Source organism: Cygnus olor, chromosome 8 (assembly GCF_009769625.2).
Source record: "Cygnus olor isolate bCygOlo1 chromosome 8, bCygOlo1.pri.v2, whole genome shotgun sequence".
NCBI classification, from domain to species: Eukaryota; Metazoa; Chordata; class Aves; order Anseriformes; family Anatidae; genus Cygnus; species Cygnus olor.
Genome location: NC_049176.1, coordinates 29,728,577 through 29,750,946, shown reverse-complemented (window position 1 = coordinate 29,750,946; position 22,370 = coordinate 29,728,577). Strand labels below are relative to the sequence as shown.

General features: G+C 43.5%; 1 protein-coding gene across 14 annotated transcripts in view; it reads right to left on the bottom strand.

The window, feature by feature from the left end:
- NFIA (nuclear factor I A) overlaps nucleotides 1–22,370 on the bottom strand; it is a 250,956-nt gene that overhangs the window by 10,477 nt on the left and 218,109 nt on the right. For 11 of the 14 annotated variants that reach the window (XM_040566127.1, XM_040566128.1, XM_040566133.1 and 8 more), the window contains one exon: nucleotides 18,955–19,046. The exons of the other annotated variants lie outside the window; for them this stretch is intronic. In XM_040566127.1, coding sequence (XP_040422061.1) covers nucleotides 18,955–19,046 — 92 coding nt within the window. The remainder of the gene's footprint in view (nucleotides 1–18,954; nucleotides 19,047–22,370) is intronic. 14 annotated transcript variants of the gene reach the window in all.

The following is a 22,370-nucleotide window of genomic DNA, read 5'->3' as shown; positions in this document are numbered from 1 at the left end:
GAGCTCGGGGCAGGGGGAGGAGAAGCCCAGGTCTGTACCTTGGGACTGCTGACTTATTTTTTGCTTTCTTTCAGGGTGCTGCACAACATGGTGCGAGCGGGGCTTTCCTGTCGAACCCCCTCATGCGTTTTATCCCTTCATGTCCTGTAATCTATCCAACTACACCCAGCTGGAGAACAGTGTATTGCCTTTCTTAATTTAAAATCTCCATTTAAATCATGTGCACTATCACAGTACAGTCAGGACGATATGATCTCCTTGCGTTTTCATAAAAGAGCCAGTATTTTATTTCCTCTCTATTTACTTTGCAGTACTATTCTACCAGCAAGTTTAGAGCTAAATGAATCCACTGGAGCTAAAGGTCCTACTCAGTGCAATTACTGCCGCACCGCTGTCAGTGCCACCACAGGTCTGTATTGTCCTGCGGAGCATCCTGCTGTCCTTCCCTGGCGCTCAAGGTGAAACATCAGAAAGAATTCTGCAGTCCGGCACGAGATCTTCGCTTCCCTTTCTCCAGTCAAATGAAGAAGTAATCTCATCAGGTCGAAAAGTGCTGACTAAGGATTTAATAAAGTGCCTGCAGATGTGTGTCATCTCTAAGGTATTCAACTCATGTAATGCAAAACAGTTCCACACCGAATGTGCTTATAAAATTCCATTTAACCATTGCAGAGCTCTATTTTACTGTTCTCGGAGGAGTATTATCACACTTTTTTTTTTCTAATTTACAGCACCATGAAAGTTGAAACTCTATACTGCCAGTATCTGAGAATCCTCACAGTAGTAAGGTTTTATGAACCATAAACAATATCTACTTGACTGAATCCTAAACAGGAAGTCTGAAATGGCAATTATGTGTCTTTGATAGCGGGAGTCTATTTATTTCTTATGCTGTTCTGAAGACAGCACAGACACACAAAAATCCTTCAGCAACTTCTGACAATCGGGTCCTTTGTATTGGAAGAACAGCGAGGAAGCGCTCCGCGATTCAGGATATTTAAAAGGAGAAAGGCTGAAAGTGCCTCATTGACTTCGGTAGCAGTTTCTGCCTGCGTCAGGAACGCAGAAACTGGCCCATTGTTTATAAAAACCTTCTTAAAACAGCCTTCCTGTGCGACATGTTTTATCCCCGGCTCCCAAGCCTAGCCATGAACACGGCTCATGCGTTTTCAAACAGAAAGACAATCAAACGAAAACTTGTTAAATTTACTTCTACCTGCACATCCCCTGTGCTAACAATGAGGCCTTTCAGTTCGCGCAAAAAGTGAAGGTTGTAAAGCAGCCCTATCTGTTTTTCAAATTAAGAAGTTAAACAAAAGTCCTCAAGGGCAAAGTTTAACGCTGCGGAAGGAGGTTGTTAATGTGGAATCCAGAACTGGGTGTGACAGTTGGCTTATTTCTCCGGGCGATGTGGGTTATTTAAGGACATTCACACATTTGAAACTCTGACAAACTCCACACACAGGAGATTTTTCTTCACCTCATCCACTTAGGGCTAAGACCTGCTCCGCTTCGGCCATTTTCTTTACGATTTAGCCTGGTTTGGCCGGGTTGGTGCGCGGTGCCGGCAGAGCGCTGGCAGCTGTCGGGACTTCAAACACGTCTGCCGCTGCACCACGGCCGTTGCTGCCCCTGGCACGGCTGCAGCAAGTTATCACGGCTCCGTCCTGGGCGGGGAAATCCACCTTTGATAAGAGCCTGAATTAAAAAAAACAACAACCTTGCAGCTTTAGAGCTTGCCGGCAAAGAGGCTGTTTGAGCAGCAGAGCTGAACCTGAACCACGACCGCCGGGCACCTGCAAGGATTCATCACGGCGCATCAGTTCATTTGTTTTGTTTGGGGATGACATTTCGGTCATTGCAAGAACTTCAAGGCAATCAGAAACATTAACCCTGGGATGGCGCATCGGGGTAACGAGCCCTTCTGGTTTCAAAGATAAAGTGAGAATGTAAACAGCTAGGTAGCAAGCTGGTCCGTTAGACATCACCTTGTGGAAGGTGCCGGCAAGGCTATTCCCTATGACAGGTCATTTGAAAGTAAGAGGCCAGAACTTGGGCTTTGATATGGTTTCAAAAAGGCTGCCAGGGTGAGTGAAGTTTGTGGTAATTTGGCTTCTGGTGCAACTGGAGCAAGGGCTCCTGCCCTTAGAGCAACCACATCCACTTCACCCGTGCCTGCACTTGTCCCACTTTTCTATTGGTTTCTCCAGAGTTTCTCCAGGCATGAAATTTGATCCTACTGTGTAAACCGAAAGGTGAATATTGAAGACAAGGTCACCTTTGTGCCTATGCAAGTTATTTTCTTAGAGCTGGGATTAATTATTTAGTAATTATATTTTCCAAAATGGAATACCAAAAGGGACATAAGTAGCATGTTGGTCATCCCCAAAGGGACATAAAACAGTGAGTGAATCTTCTGGTTGTCCAAAATCCAAACCCAGGAGAGTCACACGCCCCACTACGAGCATATTTATACTGTCTCGAGGAAGATAAAACCTGTCCCGGGAGGGACACTAGTCTCCAGGCGATGTGTACAGTAGCTCTGCATCCAATAGCTTTTGCGAGAATGCCAATTGTGGCAAACTGCATTAAATTATGTGCAATAATTCTGTAATATGGACTTCTGCCTGCTGACTATTAAAAATGTATAGTAGTCCAAACCACTTCTCTCCTGGGACCAACAAGCTCACTTCAGGCAAGATTTCTGCTTGGGTTCAAACCTCAAGTTGGGAATAGCTCGTGTTTTTAACTAAGTCACCCCAAACCCTCCCAAACCTATGAAAACATACTCATACAGTAACTCCTGCTGTTGTTCCAGACATCTGAATGTTCCAGTAAAGTGTCCCAGCTGGCCCCAGATGTTTCTCAAGTATAAAGCAATGCTCTGAGTGCTGGACCCCCTGCCGCCTGAACCTGAAGCTCAGCGGATTAAAGATTGACTGCGCTATGACATATTCACATTTAGTCTGAATATAATACAGCAAAGACTTATCAATGGCAAATGTTTGAAATGTAATCCAGCAAGCAGAGTAGGCTGGCACTTTGAATATGATGTATAAATAATGTATGGGAACTTAAGATCTAAATTAGATCTACAGGAAGAAAACTTTCCCTTTTCTCTGACTCTAAAAGAAAGTTCTCTCACAGTGAGGTCATTTTTTATGTCGCTCTTTCAGTTTACAATTGTGCTTTTGGACAGAGGATCTTCATTTTACTTTGGAAACAATTTGTGAGTAAAAGTTTTGCCCCCGCTTTTCTAAACAGTTAAGTGAACAAGTTTGTTTATTAGTAAATTGACTTTGAAATCTTCAAAATAACTGCTAAACTTCATCATACTCTGAAAGCTCACTGCAGTAATGCTAAACCGTAACCCTTGCTGTTAAAAAAAAAAAAAAGATAGTTGAGTGAAAGAGCGAGGAAAAAAAAAAGAAGGGGAGAAAGAGAGAGAAACAATCCCATTTTGGTTTTTTGTTAGAGGACGGCATACTACATAGATCAGAGACTTTTCAAAAAATAAAAACCCCCACTGTACACAAAGCACAGGAAAATGTGAGGAAAAAAGGAAAAACCTAAAAGCAGCTTAGAATGTGTTAACTCTGCCATTCTGTCAGCTTAAAGAGTATTTTATGCTTGATCAACAGCTCTCTTTTATTATGCTTTTCTTTCATTCATTCAAGACATCAAAGACCAGAACCACCAGTGTACCTGATCTACCAGAAGAACTTGTAAGGGTGTTCTAAAGAAACGGGGGTATTGGGAGCCAGACACCCCTGCGGACAAGGCAGTTCAAAGAGAATATTTCAACAATGATTACATTTTGTAAATCTTTGTACGAAAGACAGCTTATTTCCTGCTTTTTCATGAAAAATAGATTCTATCCATTAAAGTGAGCCCACAGTATGAAAGTTACTTGAGATCTGAGGTACAGCAAGCGGATTAAGTGGATGGTGAGATGAAATCTTTGAGAGAGACGATGGCTTTCTGTGATATTTGTCGCTGCCATAAGGTTTTCTGACTGGGATAGAAACTTTTTTAATTTTATTTGGAGTCTCGCTGGTGGCAGCGAAGACGTTTGCAAAAGCAAAATAAACCAAAATGAAACAGAAAGGAAAATCCTAACAAATAAAGGAACTAAGAAAACAAATGGCTGCAAAACCCTTTTGACATGTTTAAAAGAAAAAAAAATATATATTTGCCCTACTCCAAAAATCGCAGGCTAGCCATTTAAATCCCACAGATGACTCTAAAGTGCAGCACACAGAATCAAGCCAGCTGTTTACTTTGCAAAGCCCGTGGTGGTTTCTGCATTGATAAACTATATAACCTCACACACACAGAAGGGATTTTAGCTATGCCAGACCTCATTGCTCTGTCCTGGTCTCTTTATGCGCTGTCACAGAATAAAAATGATCCTAACACAAACCCTGAAATAATATCTTGCTCCAGAAAGGACATCTTTGTAGATATTTCCTGAGTAACTGCCAAAAAGATTTTTTTTTTCACCCATTCATCCTTTCAAAGTTTTGCTACAGACACAGCCAAAATTGTTTGGGAGTCACCAGAAACGACCCAAATATGTCCCACCGGCCAAAATCAGCTGGGGGGAAGGTGCCCCCGTGCCCAGCGGCTGTGCCAGCTGCGGGCAGAGCCTGGTGGTGGCCGCACTGTCCCCACCTCACCTGGGGCTGCTGGCGGGGCCGTGAGCTGCTCCTCGCCTCCCCGGTCTTGTGCAAGGGGAAGAGGAAATATCAGTGCACGTTTTATCAAAGGAGCAAAAAAAGGCCTTAAAAGCTGCTCTGTGGTTTGCATTTGCTATTGTGATTTAAAAGTAAATACGCTGCAAAGGGGTTTTAATTTCTGCACTCCTTCTGCCACACTTTTGAGACCGCCCTGTATTTTATCCTCTAGAAGCACGGTTAAATTTACTCAGAAGTGCCAACAGTTCAACAGTTAAATCTCACTTATTTCTTTCCCTCCGTGAAATGAAGTGCACATCCGGATTGAGATCCGCTTATAACTTCACGCAAGGGGCTCCCACCAGAGCCCTCGGCGCAGGCTGGGACGGCAAACGTGCCGCGCTGCCACTTTCCACCCTTCTGTGTGGAGAAACGAGCCGCTCGGGAGCCTCAGGGAGCCCGTTCCCCAACACCCTCGCCCGCCGTTCCCCCGTCCCCACGCTGTGGTGGCCGGGGCCCCCTCCTTGCCCAGCGCCTCCGGACGCGGCACAAAGCCTGGAGCCCCCAGCCCCGCAGCTCCCGGCCCCTCACGGCCGCCTGCTGCCCGGCCCCGCTCCGGCAGCGCGTTCGCAAGTTCAAGTTCAGGTTTAAGCGAAATAAAACGCTCCTCGGGAGTCTATAGCCAGCCCTCATTTACATGTGATCCCTCTGAACTTCGCCTGCGCCAGCGCGCCCTGTTTCCAGGGCCCGCCGAAGGAATGTTTTACAGTTAGAGCCCGCAGTGCTTTCTCAGGCATTTTAGACCCAGAGGCCCAAGTTTCAAGCTGCAGCATTAAAAGTTTCCACAGAGCTACTGCAGAGAGAGGGAGGAAGGAGGGGGGCAGGGAAATGAGGAGAACAATATCGTCTTAATTGTCTCTATATAGCTCCACAGTTAAAGTATTACTTTTTAAAGGGACATAATTTATTCTAGCGGCACGGTGTTATAACAACCAGTACATACTTTCACCGCGGCGTAACCCGCTCCATTCTTCATTGTGCTCTCTGGTTTTGTTGCTTTTGCAGAACTCCTTGTTACCGAGTCCCCCATACTGTACTTACAGTTTTATTCAATTTAAGCCAGTTCCTGCAGTCCTCAGGCAAGCGAAACTCTCCCGAAGCCTCAGGAGTTTTGCCTGCATCAGGACTGCAAAAATAATCTCCCCACAACCACCATTTCCCCCGAAAATTTCTTTACTTTTATTGCTTTAGACAATCAGGGAAAGTCATCCAAAAAAAATCAACCCCCGGCCTGGGCCTCCCAAGCTCCATTTGCAGCGAGACAGCCTGAGCGCGCGCACGCACACACACAGACACACAGACACAGACACGCAGACACGGACACAGACACACGGACACAGACACACGGACACAGACACACAGACACACTGCCCCCAGCCCCTGCCTGCTGCAGAGAGCTGCCTGCATGGGGTGGCCCAGGGGACAGGGCTGAGCTGCAGCGAAAGCTCCGCTCTTGGGATAGTTTTGGGGCACAAAGGGGAGTTTTGAGCTGTTTTTCTGGCTTGCCCTGAGAGTCCTATTAGAGCAAGAGGAAAGTGCGGGGAGGGGAACTAATAACCTGAACTGGAGGGAGAGAGAGAGTGCTCCGCACCAGGCTCCGAAATCCTCCCAAAAGGCTTTGGTGCCTGGTCTCTGCCCGGCACCGAATGTCTATGGGTGAAGCAGACAAATGAGCAGTCACACCGCGCCGCCGGGAAGGCAAAGGCAGCAGGAGCGAGCCGATAAAGGCAGGGCAGGAACGGGGGGGACACCCGGGCAAGGGGCAGCAGGGCAGGAGGGACGGGGCTGTGCGGACTGACAGACGGACAGCCTGGGAGCTGGGGACAAGGGGGTCGAGGCGACAGGGTGTTGTCTGAGGTGGGCAGAGAAAGGCTGAATTGGAGAGACCTCAGGAAGGGAAGAGGGACCAGGATTTCTGCAGTCCTAGGTGTACTAGGCAAGGAGACCCAAACCATCCCCAAATTAACATGGCCAGGAATAGGGGCATGAGGGAAAGTCTGGAGTTTTTGCCACATTGACCTTAAAATTAGACACTGAGCTGGAGGAATAACGGATCAATTCAGCAGTGAACCCCCCCCCTTCCCAAATCTCCCCTTAAAAAAAAGAAAACTGAGAGGGCATTGAGCCGAACAACAACAAAAAAAAGCCTCCTGAATGCGAGAACTTTTGATGTCTGCATTTCTCCTGATGCTTTGTACCTCGCTAAACTCAACAAACTGCTCTGAGGAAAGTTCAAGGCTGTGCACAATCCTCGGGCCCGGGTGCACGGCGGCGGCGATGCCGGGGCTTCTCACATTACACGGCGGTGACCCGGTGGCCAGGGACAGGACGTGGTAGCCCAGCAGCCCCGTCCAGCTCCGTGTGAGCCGGCGGGGTGGGGATGACACAAGATCTGGGTGACCGGGGCTCAGAAAGGACACAGATAACTCCGTTATCTGCCTCCAACCGAGGGGGGGACGTATGAGACGTGGCTGGCGAAAGGGAGTTGGGTCTCGGCCTCGCGGGGATTGATTTTCACACATACTGTGAGATGCCAGTGAAAGTCCTGGTGGAGTGTAAAGTCATTAAGTGAGATGAAATTAAACAATTTAGTTATTTCTGCTTCATCATATTTGTGCAGTATGGCGGGCAGAATGGACTGCTACTAATGATCAAATTTAGTAATACTAATTAAACTATCTCAATTTAATTAATACTAACAGAGAAAACAGACAAAATTACTAATGTAAACCTTGAACTTAAAATCAAAAGGTGGCTCTTCGCTTTTATGAGTCACTGAATGTGGGGCTTTTCTCTGAAAACAGACTGTGTAGAAGTGGCTCTTTGTGCTCAGTAAGTAAGCTGCTCCATTGTACTGAGAACTGCAGCTCTCCCCCCATATATTTTTTTAAATGTTACTACTTTTACTCCTCATATTCCTGAAAAGTCTCCAGCCACTGCAGGAGGACGTGAGCTCTGTTTTGACTCACACAACATCATCCGAAGTGATAAAGCAGCTACAGTTCCTGGGACGGATTCTGCCCTCGTCACTGCTGTTACCAGCACAAAGAGTTTATCAAGTGCCTGTGGAGCCTCCCCTCTTACCGGGAACGAACTGGGCAAAATGTAACCTGTCGTATACTTTCAGATAGAGCTGATGAGACCAATAAATTGGGGAAATACCCAAACTAAACCCATCTCTACATCAAGGAATATTGCTTTGGAATCACTGAGAGATAATACCCTGCAGCCACAAAATGAAAATTTTAGAGATACATGATTACCACAGTGCAAGCCTTCCCCCTATAAAGTGATTGTGAATTTTAACCCTTATCTCATTTACTTGAAAAAGACTAGATTTACTCTATTGTGCATAGCTATAAGCAAAATATAAATACAATCAAACAAAAAGATTATTGTACTTCTAAAACAAACTCTTGCCAATAGCAAATCTTCCATCTCCTGCTCTCATCAATTTCAATGAATGTACAGTCGGGTCCAATACCATAGATTTACAGATGTGATCTTTAACCCAAAAGACTACAAGAAAGTACTTTTTTTTGTTTGTTTTTGTTTAAAAAAAAAGGAAAGAGAGCCAAACAATAAATGTTATATGTAAAAATGTTCTTGAAAGATCTCAAAACTCATTGTTTAGCACATGCAAGGATGAACAGAAAACAAATCCCATATGCAAATTTGGTATCATTTTTTTTTTTTTTAGGAAGATACCTTCTCTATTGCCACACTTAAAAAGATGGAGTTACAGCAAATGCACAAAAGGGTATCTAAAGTTGTATAAAGATGCTCCAAGCAATGCAGAAATTTTTGTGTTCAGTCTGCATTTTATTGGTAGTGATTTTTGTTAGTTTTATCTCATAACTAAAATTACACTTGATTGACTTCTGAAATATATTTATTTGCATCTCTTCATGTGTAATAACTAGTATTTGTATAGACAATGTGAGAGTTGGTTCATGTGAGTGAAGATGCCTAAAAATATTATGATTACAATGTCAATACTGTTTTCAAGACTGGATATTAATAATCAAAGCAACTAAAGGCTACATAGTTAAGCCAACAAGATATGTTCAGGTTTAGCCTCTTGATTTCTTAATATTAGATTTTTTTTAAAAAGATCTTTTTTATTGGATTAAACTTTTCCAGTTCCACCTCTGTTCAAGTAGAATATGTTATAAAAAAAAAAAAAAACTACCTAAAAAACCAATACACTTAGCTGTTCTGAACTGGTCACACTAAAACCAGGTAAAACTTGAAAGCTAAATCTTGGCACACTGTTAGTAATCCTCACTAAGAACAGACATCTTTGTTAAATTTAAAATATAAACAAGTTTTAATAAAATTACAGTAACTTTGCCATATCATTTTGTTCTACTCCTTTTGAAGCCCAAATCTTTCTCTGCATGCTATTCATATTTGTCTAGGATGGTCCAGCACTAGGAGAAGTGATGCTCGCTGTCTTGCAAACATGAATCTGCTGCAAACTGGAGAGTCCTTCTCCATTAAGAAACTGCTTCTCATCTTTTGGTCCCTTCTTATGGAACTTCCTATTAATTTCAGAGCAAGATAGTCTACTTTGTAAGGTGTTCACTTCTGAAGCTTGTTTATTCCTTGACCTCTCTGTTAAGACCATTAAGCAAAGGTGGTTCTTAGAACAGAGGAAACTTAATGCCTACCCACTGGAAGCTTGTAGGGATTGTGGCCTTTAATTTTTGACCTTCACTGTACATTGTGGTCCTAATCCTTTGACTGCAGAATTGTTAAAAAGTATATATGGCAGTTGGCAAAAATCTTAATGTTCCAGTAAATGCAAAAGCCATAAATTCAGCTGCTGACCTTTTCCATCCAGGTCACATGTGACACCTACTGGAGTTTGTCATGCTGGGTGGAATTTATAGAGCTCATATAGGTATCAGCTGCGAAAGCTGAACTTTCATGAAATGTCTTTCAAAGGCACTTCCAAAACCCTTGTAAAAAGTCAGTATGTCTTTTTTTAAGTGTATACTTTCTACATGGATTTTAAAAGGTCTCATCATGCCATCTCTGCAAATCTTCAACACTCATGAAACTTCAGCTCTTAAATTAATACTCTTTACAAAATAGAGAAATCAGGCCAGGCATGTAATTACTGTGATTACCAACTTCCATCAGACCTTCTCCAAGCCTGCAGAATACCCTAAAGGTCTGCACACTTCTTTCTTTCTTTCTCACGAGCACCTCTCCGCCCCTCCCTGAAATCAATTGTATTGATGGTGTATTGTCAGTCAAAGAAATATGATTTGATAGTACCCTAAAGCAGTTGCAAAAGAAGGGAAGGAATACAAAACCTACTCAAGTCCACACTGTGCGTGTGAGATCAATGTTTTCAATAATACGTTTGCCGCCATGTAGCACCCTAACTGTCGCAATTAATAATGTAGAAGGAACTGATTAACTTAAGTAAAGTGCCCTCCGCTGTGTAAACACATAAAGATCTATAGGGCAAAAGAGGAAAGAAAGAACAAAACGTCATTTTTATATTTTATGTGGACACATTCTTGCTTTCCATTCTGCTCTTGTAACAATTACTGTACTAGCCACTCTGACAGAGTCAATAAATCGACCCGGGACCTGATGCAGCACTGAGGCAGACTAATCCAATACAGCATTATCTGCAATGGAGGTTGGGGGCGGGCGTGGGGTGGCAGGAAATCAGCTACGTCAAGTAAAAGCAGTAAGAGGTACGTAACTATAATCTGGCTTTATACTTGTATGTTTGGTTTGTGTGTGTACATTTGCATGTGGGTATCTGAGGAAATGTGTAACTCTGCAGGAGGAAAGCGCGTGGTCACAGGAGCGCGTGGTTCAGCTAGGACCAGCACCCCATCTGAGTTACTGATTGGGGCAGTGTGGCTGATGGCACGCAGCCACAAGGTGTACAACCTGGCCACGGTTTGAGCATCCTGGACTTGAAAGAACCGATGTGTGTCTGCCCCACCACACAAAGGTCAAAACCTGCTCCCGTCTTGGAGCGTGACCTCCACTACAGCAGCGAGCGCTGCCACTTGGCCACTGACAAACAAATCTGGGAGTCCCCTGCCATGCACTCCGTACCTGTGAGCAGAGGAACTGTCACTTTTTGTCAGACTAAATGGTCACTGGGGTCTGGTATTGTGTCTCTGACAGTGGCTACACTCCTCTTCCAAACAAGATGCAAGAGTCCCTGTGGAGGAGACAGGCCAAAATGATTTGGCCAGAGGGGAAGCTTCTTCCCACCCCATGCAGTAAGCGGTAGGCCTTGTAAATACATGTTAGTGGGGAATAGGAGACTGAAAAAATAAGACAGTTTCCTGCTGAATGGAAAAAAGAAAACTGTTTTTTTGGCAGAAGTTCTTCAAGAAGGAGAACATAGGCCATTGTTATTATGAAGACTTTTCAATGAAAATGCAGAAAATCATTGCCTTTTAGAGTAATTGTTTAGCTAAAGAAAGGTTACACAGCTTGTAGAGAATTTAGTAAGAAATTAAATCTCTCCAGCTCATTCATCATATTTCTGCATTTGCCAACTCTTCCCACCAGGCCCACACTTACTTCTTCTCTCTCTTCTCCCCTACTGTGGAGCATAAGTAATGGCCATAAAACCCACAGAAAGGGTGCCTTACGCACAGGCTTCCTGTTTATTGTAAAGAGGGGAAAAATGCAGTAAGTTTAATAGCTTAGTTTGGGAAATTCGTCTATGTCCATTGTAAATAATTGCATGCTATATCTATTGGAAATAGGATGCTTAGTGTTAGTTTTTAAAAAAAAAGTCTGAACCGCTCACTGGAGCCTGCAAGGAGGAGGAAGAAAAAGCAGGGGAAAAAGGATCACCCCTGCCGAGGAGTAACCCAGGCATTTCTGAACTGATTGGGCTCCAACCCACTTTGAAGATAAGGCCACATGATGGTACTAAGTCTTCTACGAACCTTTACCTTTATAGTGCAACACGTGCTTTCTTCCTGAGGCATACTGTTCTCTGCTGCTTTTTAAGAACTGATTTGAGAGTGAAATTTCATACTGCCCCTCTGCGCGAGAGCTCAATTAAATGGGCTTTGTGCACTGAGCTGAACAGACACTGAAGGGAATGGGAATTGGGAAGTGACCCTGATTTCTGGTCACCTTTGTATCTCCTCTCTGTGGAGCACACACTGGACTGTCATTAGCAGCTGTGATCAGAGCAGCACGTTCACACTTGTGCAGCACTGGGGACTTGTGGCTACAGAGCTATTATGTGATCAGGGGCACATCAAGAGCACCATGACTGCATGCAGGCTCTTTGCTCCCATCATGGTGGAACCATCTCAATTTTAACTCAGCAAAGGAGTCAGCCCACAATTCCTTGACTAATTTCCACAAAAGAGAAGAGCAAGTTTAATACGGCTAAGCACAAAGCAAAGGCAGAATCTGAAATCTTCTTTCAGCTTCCCAGGGTCTGAGACCTGTTGGTGCTTGACAGAGACTGACACTGCTTTTGCTGTGCTCGCGCTCTGTAGACCTGTGTCACATTTTTAAAGCCATCTCCAGACCACCCTCAGGGTCAGGCCTCTACAGCTGCTTGGAGGGTGGAAAGTCAAAGACAGCAACAGCATTCAGGTCACGTATCAGTAGCTTGGTGCCATTGGTTCTGCAGCAGGACGGTTTTTGATCAGGCACTGTAACTTCCAGTGGCCACGGTAGGGCTTAAGCCCACAAGAACCCATCCTCTTTCAGTGCCCTTCAGCCCAGGCAATTGGTGTAAGTTAAGTGGTCACACATACAGCTTTCTCTTCACACACCCAACTGTTCGTTATAATGTTTCTGCCTCTGATCTCCATTTTGGGTCTCTCATTTCATATGTACGACAAATCTCCAGTAGGTAAGCAATCCACAAGGGCATAGGGCCCACAGACGTCCCGGAGCAATCTAAAACTCAGCTGCTGCTTCGGACACTGCAGCTCTGCTGGGAGAGCCAGAGGAGAGCAGCCCGTGCTTCCCACTCCGATACGGAAAGTTACAGATCTCTGCTAGCTTTGGGAGGATAGCGACCCTTCTAACTTCAGCAGCTCTGGAAAGAAGCAGTCCCACACACCGCAAATGTGGTTAGAGCTGGTCTCTTCAAATTTCTGTTCTCCACCCAGGACAAACGTTATTCCTGTGCTCCAATCACGTTGTGAAGCTGCCACTACATTTGCTGCTACGGGCCAAGAAAAGGTGAGGGGTAGTCGAGGCCCTGCTTAAAGTGCTTTGTACTTTAAGTTTCCTCCAAAGCCACACGTGCTTGCCTAGTGAGGTTACCCTATGGAATATGTAGTCCTCGGGGGACTGAGCTGATTAAAACAAATGCTTCTAAATTAGTGTTCTTCATCTTCATTCATGCTCAAACACAAGTGGTGCTTTCAGCCCTCGGGATAAGTGTTCCTATCCAGGGGAGGAACAGTCACCTGAGCAACAAGTAGCGCTGGCCTGGCTTATAAATAGTTCTGCTCAGAACCCCCAAAATAAAAGGCCTGATCTTGTTCCTGCGGCCTCTCATGTTCTCTGCACGTCCACTGCCATGTACGAACCACACACACCCCTTACACTTCTGGACACGAACTGCTTGGTGCAGCGAAGCGGTGGCTCAGCTGTTAGCACACTGCAGCAATACCACGAAATCCTGACCTTGCCCTTCCTCCCCGCGGGCCAGCAGGTGCTACGTGTCTGCCCAGCGCAATTCCTGGGCTCTGGGAAACGGGAGACAGAGGGAAGGGTGCAGAGGCAGAAAAGGACAGGCAGCTTGTGGTACTCATTAATAAAGCCCATCAACACGAGCTGTGCACGAGGCTGGCAGCTCGGCATCCCTTTCTGACAGTGCAAAGGGCAGGGCACCGTGGCAGAGGTTGTGAGAAGCAAAAAAAGGAAAATCCCCGCGAAGCAAAGCACATGTTTTATTTGTCAGAAGAAAAATGTGTGCACTGGTTTCTTTCTTCCATAGGGTGGCAATGGAACCTGGGCACAGAACAGCCGTGCAGTTTCAGCCACAGGAGCGGTAGCTCTGGAGGAGCTGCATTAGCTTCCCACTCGAGGTGCTGACTTTGATCTATGAATCCTATACCGTTTCGGCCCTTGCTACCTGCGAGGCTGCCTCCCTGCCTCCCCCCCTGCCCACGCCGCCTCCAGCCGCAGCAAGGGGCATCACCTGCACCGCATTCCTCCGAATTAAGTGTCTAGGCAGCGCGGACTGGCTGTTATCACAGAAGGACCATCTACTCTGGAATTTGCCTCCCTCCCTTGCCTGACAGAGCTCACATCTGCTAACCTACAGGACACAGCATAAAGCTCATTTTTTTTCGCGTGCCCTTTGTTTTAAAGTGCTGCCAGTGAAAAATTGCAGGTTGCAGTTTGTTTTCTAAAAGGATTATGGGGAAGTAAAACAGTCTTTCCCTTGTCCCTAGAAAAGAAAGTAATTGCACAATTAGATTTGTATATGCACCTGAGGCATAAGGTGGCTTTTTTAGAGATAAATAAAAGCTTGAAAAAAGAAGCTACAAAGATACCACTGTCTAATTCAGGAAATGCAGAGAACAGGAGCAGATCTGGATAAGTTAGCAATTTCCTTACACTATCATCATAGTACCCCTTTTGCTGAACTTCAGTGATTTCCCCCCTAACTTAATAAAGCAGCATTACTCTTCAGAGAAGTGTTTCAGTACCTGGTCATTTTAAGGCTATAAGGCAAAAGTGGGGCTGTTCTTCCGAGCTTGCTGTTGTCCAAACAGCAAAGCTTGTTTTTTTTTTCTTTTTTTTTCTTTTTTCTTATACTTTATTGTGGTGTGCTAGGTAAAGTTATGGTCTTTTTGTTTTAATTGTTTCCATTAGAAAGGATTAGTTCTGTCTAGAGCGCTACTGTGGCTGGGTGGCTGTAGGGCCCCATCAGGGGAAGTCTGAACAGACAAGACCTTGGTTTCCTTGGCTCTAACTCTGAGATCCTGCAAAGGCAGAATTAGGAAGAGCTGCTACTTCTGTTCTTCTAGCAAATGGTTTTATCCTTTCCTAGAGAAATGTATGGGATTTTTTTTTTTGTTTTGGTGCTTAACTAAGTTCTAGAAACCATCTGAGATGAATCTGATATAAAGTATGTTTATATTAGAGAGGGATTTTTCCTGAAGCAGCTGATCAAGAGGGTATACGATACATTTTCTTTCTTAAGCAGAGAAGAAAAGCATTCAGTTTCTTACAGGTGGTAAAACAGTTGATCCTCTGCCTAGGTGGCTGCAGTGGGAGGCAGTTTTTGTTCTGTGCATCCCAGTAACCTTACCCTGCAGGGCACACAGCTCCCGTCAGGTAGGAGGGATTGGATGGAATAGGCATGTGTTGCTCGGGAGCTGTTTTTAGCATCCAAAGTACAATTTCCAGGAAGATGTAGAGTAAGTAGGTGGCAAACAGGACTCAGTCTAGTAAACGATGTTTAGTGGAAGTGGAGCTGCAGCACACAGAGTACTTATAATCCCTAGAGGAATTTCATACTACAGAGCAAAGTGAGGGCATTAGAGATTGACCAGGGCCGTTTAGAGCAGCGAGTGACAACGCAAACCAGTTACGAAGAGCAGGTTTCTAGTTTAGTGTTACTTGCTGCGCAAGCTGTGAGCACATATCCTGTGTTACACAATTGCTTTTATCGCTTGGTTAGGGAAAAAAGAAAAAAGAAAAACAACAAACTCAGACCCCTTTATTCTCTATTAGTATTGTTGATACTGATAGGTTAGTCCCTAATTAATGTGATGGTACTTTCCCATTCCTCTAGCGCTCTCCTTATTACAAGTCCCTGGCAATATGAGAGGCGGATCTATTACTTAGTCATGAGGTATCTAGACCAGCTTGCTTTTGAAACTAAAGCCTGTGTACCCCAGGCATACTGTATTTCTGATTTGCATATGGAAAAGACAGTTAAAAAGCTGATGCCCCCATATTGCTTGCAAGTCAAGTAGCAAAAGTAAATGATTTATCAAGCAAAGGTTACAACACCTGTGCCTTTATGTCAACATACACGGAGGATGCCAAGTCAAGTGTTTCTTCTAATAGCTCAAACAGAAATTTAGATTCAAATAACCCCCCAGATAGGACAATTATGTGGTGAGCCACTGGAGTGGCAGAGTGACGGAGAGGGTAAGCAAAGGCAGCATCTGAAAAAGCAAACCAACTGAAAAGTTTTGAAGTGGCTAAGAACAGGCAAACCCGACAGCCCTTTTGGGGCTTTCATTACTGAATCAGAAGTACTGACTTAAATCAGTTTATTTCCTGGTCTCTTGTGTCACGGAGATGTAGTCTGGCTACAACATCTGTTGATACAGCCTTTCTCTAAGAAAAATATTATATAAATAGTAAAAAAATTCCTTTAAGGGATTATGTTTGAAGCAATCTGACATAAATTAGAACACGCTACTAATGGAAATGTCTACTGCTAATTTTTATAATGCCCATTAAGAAAGGCATGTGCTGGTTTTGGTTGTTTAAAAACAGCACAGGACAGAATGATCCTTGCTCAAACCCAGCCATGCTGTTGTACATTCATCTGCGATTTTATTCCAATGTTCTGTGAAAGCCCGCGAATGCCCATGTATGGGAAATGTGACTTCTGCACAACGCCACTGTCACATCCCTGTGCACAGATGCGCCTTTGCAGCATTTTAAGTCTAATAACCACAATCTATAACTGGTGCCTGTAGTCAAATGACCCACCAACTGAAAGAGAAAATCAGAGCAACCAAATCGCTGATCATAAAAAAAAGACATTCAGATATGGTCTTCATTTTATTTTTTTTTTTGTTGTTGCAGCAGTAAGGAGTTGTTTAACCCTTATATTTTAGCTACCAGCTTGATTTTCAGAAGCCTTCAGTGTTCCCTGCTTCCTCTTGTCTAAGGGAGCCGTGTGTCCTGACTGTTAGTGGTCCTCAGGACCCTTATCTTAGCCTGAGTCTGAATGTGCTATAAAAATCCTGATGGAAAGCAGCCATCCCAGCTGCTTTTAATAACACAGTCCTATTTGTTTTTATATTTTCATTTTGAAAATATCCTAAGTGATCCTCCTAATTTATACACTAATGTCCTGCAAAAAAATTACAAAAGCACGTCTTTGTTTAGAGGAATGCTAAGTAAATCCCAAATCATTGCAGTTAGTATTTTTACCTCACTCCTATGATTTAAAACATGGTCAACTTCAGAGTTGTTTCATGAATAAGTAGTGAGCTTTACTGATAAATTATATATTTAGTATCAAGTGGGTTGTGGTGGTGTAATGATGTATAGAAGCATGGAGATGCAGCTGGAGCCAGAGACTAGAAGTCAGTCTCCTTACCCACTGCAGCATGTTTGACTTTAATTGAAAGCCATGCTCGAGTATTGTTTTTCACTGTACAGCATTGTTATTCACTACACTGCATTACATAGAAGCACTTAAAGTAAGGCTAGAGCACTTTAAAATGATTTAAGTCATAAATAAGGAGGATAAAAGTTTACAGTCAACAAACTTATCTGGGAAACCTAGGCTGCAGGATGCAAATAAGTTTAAAATATTTTGGAGGCTCAATACTGTTGTGTCTTACTACATAATCAATTTACCAACTAGCTGTTTTTCAAGTCTTTTGGAAAAGGTAATGTAGCATTCTCCAAAGGGTTTCAAGTTTCCTGAGCTATGAAGAAAAAGACCAAATGCTTAAGGACTTTAACAGTATACCTTAACATTCCCGTTTCCTGCTTTCAGTGTATTTGTGTGCATTTCAGTTGTTTCCACCATGACTGGAGAAATATGATTTAAATGTGAAGGCACATTAAAACTTGTCATGTAAATGAACCAAATAAAGGAAGAGGCCTGAAAAGTGGGGGTGCAGGTTGCATTTTGGTAATGTGTGAAAAAATCAGAACCTGATGAGTTAAAACCCTGCTCTGCGCTGCTGGTGTACTTTCTGTGACCCTATTTCATGTAGAGGTTTGAGATCCAATGCAGTTTAACCTGTGCTGTCGACAGAGCTATAAACTAAAGCCCCTAACAAATTGTACACAAAGAACAGATAGCAAGAAAACACATTATGTTCACAGGCATCTGGCTGCAGCCTGAAAATCTTTGGTAATGAGTGACGTGTGTGTTTCATCGACAGCATAGGTGCTGGAGCTGTCACAAGGAAGAGTCTGTCTTCATGGATACACTGGACTGTGGCAAGTGCTAGCCAGGAATCTGCACACTAATTATGCAGATGTATATAACTGATTTGAAAGAACTTTTAAGAGCTAAAAGTAGTACCCCGCAGTTTGTTAGTTACTTAAATTACTACTTTTTAGTCATCACAGACAGCTAAGAACAAAACTGCAAATATTTCTTGATGTTAGCCTTTGAAAGAATTGTAACATACTTAAGCAATCACTTAAAACTACTAACCAAAGTTGTCCTAAAACACTACTTCTACTCACTTTTTTTATACCTTCTCCCCCATGATAACGTGATATTAAGCACAGACTTAATTTTTTCAACATCTGGCTCAAATTAGCTGCTAACAAAACTGCCAACGACTATTTTCTTAATCGACCCTGGGAATTTGATACAGCTTGGAAAAAGCACATTTAAACCTTGTCCTTCTCCTAAAGAAACACAAATGTTTACTTGAGCTTCTGATTCGACCATAGCAGGTCTATGAATTCAGTTAACCCAGCTTTATAGGCCTGCCTCAACTGGACTTTTTTCTCTTTGTGTAGGGAAACAGATGTGCTTGCAATTACAAAATCGCCTGCTCGCTCAAAACCCACCATGCAAACAGCCAGCCAGGAATTCGAGTCTATTTTTTTTATGTGGAAGTCCTTGGCAAAATCTCCCGTTGGATTCGGCGGGAGACTAAGGTGCACTGTTACCTGATGGGTCTCTCTCAGCTCCTTTTGCATTTGCAATTAAATGCAACTGCCTAGGGTACAGCCTGGAGTCAAAGTCTGAAAACTCAGTCCCAGGGGAACAAAATGTGCACTAGAAGCAATATCTTAGAAAGCAAGAGAGATCTTTCCAGTTACGAAAGCAGCGTTATTACTACATAAGCCCAAAAAAACACAACAGACAAACAAACTGCAAGTGACATTTCACTGTAGTTACTGAGACCATGTGGGTGAAGTGACAGCGGCAATGCAGCTGGCTCCGGAGGGACACGTTAGAGTACACTGAAGAAGAAGAGGCTGCAGGCATACAGAGAAGTCGAAAGCGGCCCACCTGAGTCTGTTGAGGGATATTTACAAAGCTTGGATCCCGTGGTCCAACACTGACGAATCGGTTTGCGGGGGAGGTGCTGGGTGTCGAGTAGGCTGTGAAGGGAAGGGACACATGCGTTGAGGAAGCGGCACTAGATTGCACACGAACAACACCAAAACACACCGTCTCAGAGCCACCTAAGCAGATGTTTAACATAGAAATGTGCAAAACGTTTTAGAGAGCGAGAGTTTGGTTTTAGACACTGGAGAGGCTTGGTCCTAGTGGTGGGGTATAGACGTGTAGGGAGCTGGGCTGCTGGGAGCTGGCTGCTGGCACAACAAGGCAATGCCATGCGTTGGGAGAAAGGTGCTCAGCTGCTCTGTGCCGTTCCCCATCTCAGAGACCTGCTGCAGGCCTCTGGGTGCTACAACAGACAGTACAAGAGACCTGTATAGCTCCTGGTAGTGCATGTGTCCCTGACTATTTTCACCTGGACATGTGGTATCGCTGGCTTTAACGGCGTTTGTACAGCAGCGAGCTTACTGAAGTGCTTATTAACAGAATCGGACCCCTAGTTCATGCTAATCCAGCATTCCCTCTCAATATAAAGTTTTGTTTTTCATACTGCTGTGGTCTGCACTCTCTAAAATGTTCACTTGATGTGTTTGACAAACTAGGAAGATCCTTTCGGTAAAAAATTAATGGGTTGCAGTTTCACTGGGGTGGTAAGTGCAATCAGTCTGAAGGCTGAAGCTGCCTTTAAAAACTGGAATGGCTCCCATAAATGTAAAGCTATTAAATGCAATGCAAGCCAAGAACCCAGATTACTTCCAAACTTGAAGTACTTTAATGATTTTGTTGTTGCATTATATTCTCCACTGCAACCGTACACAATGCCACGTACTTCCAAATTCAAAAGCTTTCAATGCATTTTCAGTCTTCCTCTCATTTGAGAATCCCCCCTGCAATCTTCACCTTTGTGCAGTTTTTGCACATTCAGATCTAAATTCAAATAACCTGAATAGATGCCTTAATACAAACAGTGATTCTGTCTATTTTAAATATATTTATGGGAATGCATTCTGCTGAATAAAATCCCCAGACAATCTAACTATCCAATGAAGAGACAAAAAACAATGTTAGAAGGAAAGTTACTTGCCAAATTCCAGTCAGGCTAAATATAATGTTCAGGCCTCAACGTTACAGAAAAATAAAGTGAGTTAGAGTCAGAGAAGACACTGAGTTGTCTGAGTAGATGAAGCCTGTTGCCTTTCTTAAGGCAAAATGTTTGGTGAGGAGGCATTACATCGGAAGAGTCTGGCTTAAGACTGTATGGAAACAAACCAATGGTCCATCTCATCCAGTGTCCTCTCTCTTGCAGGGACCGTAAGCAGATGCATAATCACATAACTTACTTTCCCACAGTCTTTCCTACTCTCTGAGTATTCTCAGCTGAGGGATAGCCCTGTACTTAACAGCCTGCAAGGGATTTCTCACTGGTGCAAACTTTTTTTCCTGCCTGTGCAAACTTTTTGCATCCCACAAAACCCTTTGGTGAGGAGTTCCCAAGTCTACAGGAATGCAGAAGTGCATCCTTCCCTTTGCTCTCTACCTGAATCTGACAAACATTCCTGATGCCTCTTTCATACAATTAAGTGAGACAGCTTCTCTTTCTCACACAACATTCCCCTGAAGTCACCCCAGGAACTGCTTATCTTCATTTCTTTCTGATCTGAGGGGAGATAAGGCACTCCTAACTTCTAAGAATGAAATTTTCCCAGTTGTTTCTGGTGAGGTGAGCTTTTCTTTCAAAAACACTTTGCTAGTACTTGCAAAAATCATGCAAGGAACACCTTTCCATCACAAAGATTTAAAGGAATTTTTAAGTGCATGAATTCATCTTTCCAAGATGATTTTACAAATTGCAATGCAGCGTGCATAGTAGAGTACAAACAGCTACGTTGGTTGTTATTCCTATCTGCAAATCAAGGAAGAAGTGAACTGAGTAGATTTAGTGAGATGTTCTCCTTGCCTTTTTACCGTGTTCATTTGCTTAATAATTCAAACAAGCCACAGCTTTGCAAAGGATACATCTCTGTTGCTGATATCATGTATAAAGATTTTTTCTGCACTGTTTTATAGTGAGATTTATTTTTTTTTTAATTTAACTACTGAGCCTACAAGAATAAAAATTCCTTCTACAGTTGGGAAAATTAACTAAAAGCTCAAAAATCAAACATTTGTTGTTTGGTTCTTCTGGTCTACTTTTAGGGAACAAAATGAGTGGAGAGGCCATTTAATCCCTTGGAGAAGGTAAGTTCCACTCAGAGGGGAAGGAACTCAAGATCTTGTTTACAGTTCCCTGTTGGCAGATACTTATGCTGTTATATTTGGTAGAAAATCAAAGGGAAACCACCAGAACACTGTCTTAAATGTCTTCTGCATTCAAACAGATTTTGAAGCATTTCAAAAACTGTGTAATCTGCACAAAAGTCCCCTCAAACCTTTCTGGGTGAATTACTATGTATACCTTTCTTCCGTAATGCTCCAAACTATGTTTAACTTACTTTCTGAAAATATTCGGATGTCAGCTTGGTATTTCCTTAAGGGCATATAACTACATTGCTACAGCCAAGAAGTGAAGAGTACCAAAACTACAGGGAACGTGTATGCAGAACAGGCTTTACACCGGACTCTCCCAAGATGCTAATCCCACTTCGCTGTAAAATGTCATGAGATGTTTGAGGATTGTAGCCGGCCATTTTGACTCGGAGTATTAAATTGATATGGGATACATATTAGTAGTGACTCCTGTTACAGCACAGGAAACTTTGTTCAGAAAACAGAGCAATACCAAGTACTGCTTAGGCGATCACCAATGTGGTTTCTTGCCAATTCTTAGTGTCCTCATGTATACATCCTTGTCTGACAGCAGGGTGGGATTCCTGGAAGTCCTACCACTTATGATCTCTGCACTCTGTCCTGGGATTAGGATGGTGCAAACCACTCACAATGTTAATTTAAAGTTTACTTGCATTAAGTTTTAGTATACATAGGTATGCTAGGCCTGCCATGGGATCTTCACACTCCTTTTTATGAAAGGGAAAAGCCAAAGCATGGAAGGGAACAGAAGCTAGGTCTCTGAGGCAGATCTGATCTTTATCAGCTTTGCTCTATGGGAATTGCATAGAACTAGGGTACTTTACACTAGCTGACAGCTGGCCCGCTGGGCTTGCACAGGAACATCTTCCTGCCCAGCCTAGTCTTTCTGCTACTGGAATTCACTAAGGGTTGTTTGCAACATCATAGCCCATAGCCAAGGAAATGAATGTGATGCCACAAATTTGCTATGATGCTTCACTTCAGGAACAAGCAAAACAGGAGCTGGCAGGGAAAGAACATTTGCTCACACAGACAGCTTTGATATTTAGCCAAAA